The 3,674-nt window shown below is 48.0% G+C and overlaps 1 protein-coding gene across 1 annotated transcript in view; it reads left to right on the top strand.

Moving 5' to 3' along the window:
• The window catches only part of ralyl (RALY RNA binding protein like), a gene marked incomplete at both ends in the record, with an annotated part of 51,741 nt that extends 49,062 nt beyond the window's left edge, over positions 1-2,679 (top strand). Inside the window, 3 exons of the mRNA XM_079755086.1 lie at positions 1-48; positions 1,199-1,368; positions 2,647-2,679. The exon at positions 1-48 is cut by the window's left edge and continues 69 nt beyond it. Coding sequence (XP_079611212.1) covers positions 1-48; positions 1,199-1,368; positions 2,647-2,679 — 251 coding nt within the window. The remainder of the gene's footprint in view (positions 49-1,198; positions 1,369-2,646) is intronic.
• Between the last annotated feature and the right edge of the window lie 995 nt (positions 2,680-3,674).

Below are 3,674 nucleotides of genomic sequence, written 5' to 3'. Positions count from 1 at the left end.
TGCTGGGACGCCTGGACAAGATCGAGAAGCAGCAGAGAGCCGAGTGTGGTGAGCATCGCGCATCCATGACGTCATCACCATGGGGGGGGGGGGGGTAAAGGAGAGAGAGAGAGGGAGAGCGAGAGTAATAATTTTGGGAGTGTGGAGGACAGAGCGAGGGCGGAGGAAGAAGGGAAGGAAGATTGATGTTAGGATATATTTATATATAGAAAAGGAATAGAGAGAGAGGGAGAGAGAGAGGGAGAGGGAGAAAGAGAGAAAGAGAGCGAGAGAGAAATAGAGAGAAAGAGAGAGAAAGAGTGAGAGAGAGAGAGTAAGCTGGTATAAAGAGAGTGAACATAGAGCGACAAAGATAAAAAGGAGAGTGTGGTGGATAAAGAGAGAAGAGAAAATCACAAAGATGAGAAAGTGCTACAGAGAGAGGGGAGGAATGGATAAAGAGAATGAATAGATGGAAAAATTGGGAGAGAGAGTGAGTGTGGGCTACCTAGAGAGCCAGGGAGGTGGATACGGTGGAAGAAAAGCAGGAGAAAGATAGCAGGAAGGAGAGGGAGACGAGGTGGTGCGGTGGTGTAATAACCCGGGACACACTGGGAGAGGGGGATATGGAAGCGAGAGGTGTGGTCCATCCATCTTGCTGACGGGCCGAGAGATAAGAGGAAGAGCTGCCGTCTGTCATGAGGGCCAGACAGCACTGCCGCATCTCTGACGCTGTAGAGGGGCTCTCTGTGAAAACACCCCCGGCCAGAGGACAAGTATGGAGGGCAGATATGGAGGGTAGATACAGAGGATAGATATGGAGCGTGGATACCTCTGGAAGACAGGTTTTGCCAGGCGTTTTAACTATAGAGCTTTGGTGAATTGATCCGTCTTCGCTGGTACTGCCCACTGTCATACGTGGAGCTGTGGAAACAGTGCCATGTTGTATGCGTTCAGTTCTTCAGTTAGAGACTTCTATCCAAGGGTAAGGTGTGGTGAACTGAGATAGGTGTGATTAAGTGTCAGGTAGGAAGAGAGTTGCCTCTCTCTCCCTATCTCTCGCTTTCACGCGTTTTCTCTCTTCATTTTCATACTGCCAGAGCGTTTAAGAACATGATCTCACTCTCCTCTCTCTCTCTCTCTCTCTCTCTCTCTCTCTCTCTCTCTCTCTCTCTCTCTCTCTCTCTCTCTCTCTCTCTCTCTCTCTCTCTCCCCTCAGACGCCCAGAGGAAGTATGAGGAGAACTGCGACTCCCTGAACGAGGAGTCGGTGTCGGAGGCAGGGGAGAATTCGGGGGAGGAGGCGGGGGAGGAGGCGCTAGACGGGGAGGCGGGAGCTCTGACTGACGGGGGAGAGGAGGACTACGACGAGGAGGGGAGCCGCCACCTGGTAGGAGGAGGAGGAGGAGAGGAATGTGGAAGGGTAGGGGAGGAGGTGGAGGAGAGGAGGAGGAAGAGGATAGGAGGAGAAGGCTGGAGGTGGAGGAGAGGAGGAGGAGGAGGAGAGGAGGAGGAAGAGGATAGGAGGAGAAGGCTGGAGGTGGAGGAGAGGGATGAGGAAGAGGAGAGGAGGAGGAGGAGAGGAAAGAGGAGAAGGCTGGAGTCAGAGAAGAGGGTTGAGGAAGATGAGTGGAGGAGAGTGAGACGAGGAGCGACGATGACAAGTAGCTGTCAGGGGACGGGGTTTAAGGGTGAATAAAGCGAGACGATTGTGGGCGAGTTGGAGGGGTTGAGGGGTGGAGGGAGAGAGATATTTTGGGAGAGCGAAATACAAAGAGGAACGAAACTGAAGGGAGGATTGATAGAGAGAAGAGAGTCGGCTATATATATATATATATATATATATAGAGAGAGAGAGAGAGAGAGAGAGAGAGAGGGCTGAAGTGAGAGAAGGATAGAGAGAAATTAAGAGATTGAGTGAGGAAATGAGGTTATTTGAAATAGAGAGCGAGAGAGCGAGAGAGAGAGGACCGCTGGGGGAAGGTTGGGGGTGGGTCACGGTGGGCAGGCTGTCTCGCTCCCTGAAAGCTAATTCTCCAGAATTATTCATGGCCTGAGATGTGCGGGCAAGCGAGGTTCACATGAGTGAGCGGTGGGGGCGAGCAAGGTTAGGACAGGCTGACAGTCTCTCCTTGGTGCTGACTCTGGCCTCCACAGTAGAGCCAAGGTCTCCAACACACAAACACACACACACAAACACACACACAAACACAGAGACATACACACAAACAGAGAGACACACAAACACGCATAATCCGGCACTGGCCAAAAATCCCTCATGACTACACAGATGAAAAACACACACTTTCCTGTTTGCACGCTTTTAACCCCTTAGTCATATAATAACATTAGCGTTTTTTTTTAGAAGCCTTTGCCAACATTATAATTTGACTATTTCATATTCCCATCACACTTTGCTGCACTAACTGCTGTGACCTGAAATATTCAGTTTGGAATGAAAGACAATGTTCCTTTTGTGTCGCGTTCATGATATCGCTTCGTGCCGTATCATATCCTATCACTATATTATGATAGACCTCTGATGCGAGGAAGAGATTTCATGTCACAGAACACTATTTTGTGAAGGAGAAATTTTATTATTACTGTTCTGAGACAATATGTCAGGTGGATTTCATTTAAATACTGTCCTTTGCTCTTTTCTCTACAGATAGAGAACCACGTTTCTGATATTGACAACTGAAGCTGGGTGAGATTATTTGTCTCCTGTGGATAACCCCATAGATCATCATGTGTCCTCACCCTAACCATGAACCACACATTAAACACCTGTAAACGTGTATGTGGTGGGGTTTAGTTCCATTTGGGTTAGGCTAGGGTTAGGGTTAGGTTAGAACAGGGATCATTTAGGAAAGGGGATAGTGTTAGGTTATGTTTAGGTTATGTTGGGTTATGGTTTGAAGAGTTGGGCAGATCTCTGCAAATATGTTGACCTTCTGTTTTTTTGTTGACAGAAGGTCAATAAAAAACATAATGCAATGTTGTGGCAAGATTACAGCACAGCAGTAATGTATTTGATTATTTGACTTACATAAAATAATATTATTACCTTGTACAATCCAGTCATCTAGCTGACGCTTTTATTTGAATCACCTTACAGTGAATTCAGACACAAGTACTCAATGAGCAAGCAGTGGTTATTAGTTGTTAGAGGCTCAAGGATGCTCACAGCTCAGACTGCAGACATTGAGGGTTGTAGCACAAGACTCTCCTGCCTTATTAAAACCGATTGACAGCTCAACACCTCCTGTAAATGGAACAAGCAGCGGTCCTCCCAAGGGAGCATCTGCAAACATTTAGACATTAATCCGCGTGACATTTTCGAGGCCAATGCCGGCAAAGGGTGGCTAATGCGATCAGTGATAAAGAAGGCTATAACGACATGCTAATGATGCAGACCGGCCCCTCAACAACATCTATCTGGCAGTTACCGCCGCGGGGAAAGGGTGGCGTGACGCCAGAGGGTGTACCCCCGCCCCTCACCCCCGAGACTTGTGGGTAATGACGCGGGCGCCCCAATCCGTCGAGTTCAACGTAATTTATTAGCCGTTCGATGGAAATGGCGTAACCTTAAGAGGTTTATGTTTGGAAACTGGGATTTTTTTTTCGATCCCTCAAAGTGAAACCTTTTCAACCTTTTACAAAATAGCAGCGCGAGCGATCTCAATATGAACTGGA

The sequence above is a fragment of the Pollachius pollachius genome (genome assembly GCF_949987615.1).
Source record: "Pollachius pollachius genome assembly, chromosome: 17".
Lineage (NCBI taxonomy): Eukaryota > Metazoa > Chordata > Actinopteri > Gadiformes > Gadidae > Pollachius > Pollachius pollachius.
The sequence above is the reverse complement of the archived record's forward strand: the minus strand, read 5'-3'. Positions and strand labels throughout refer to the sequence as shown.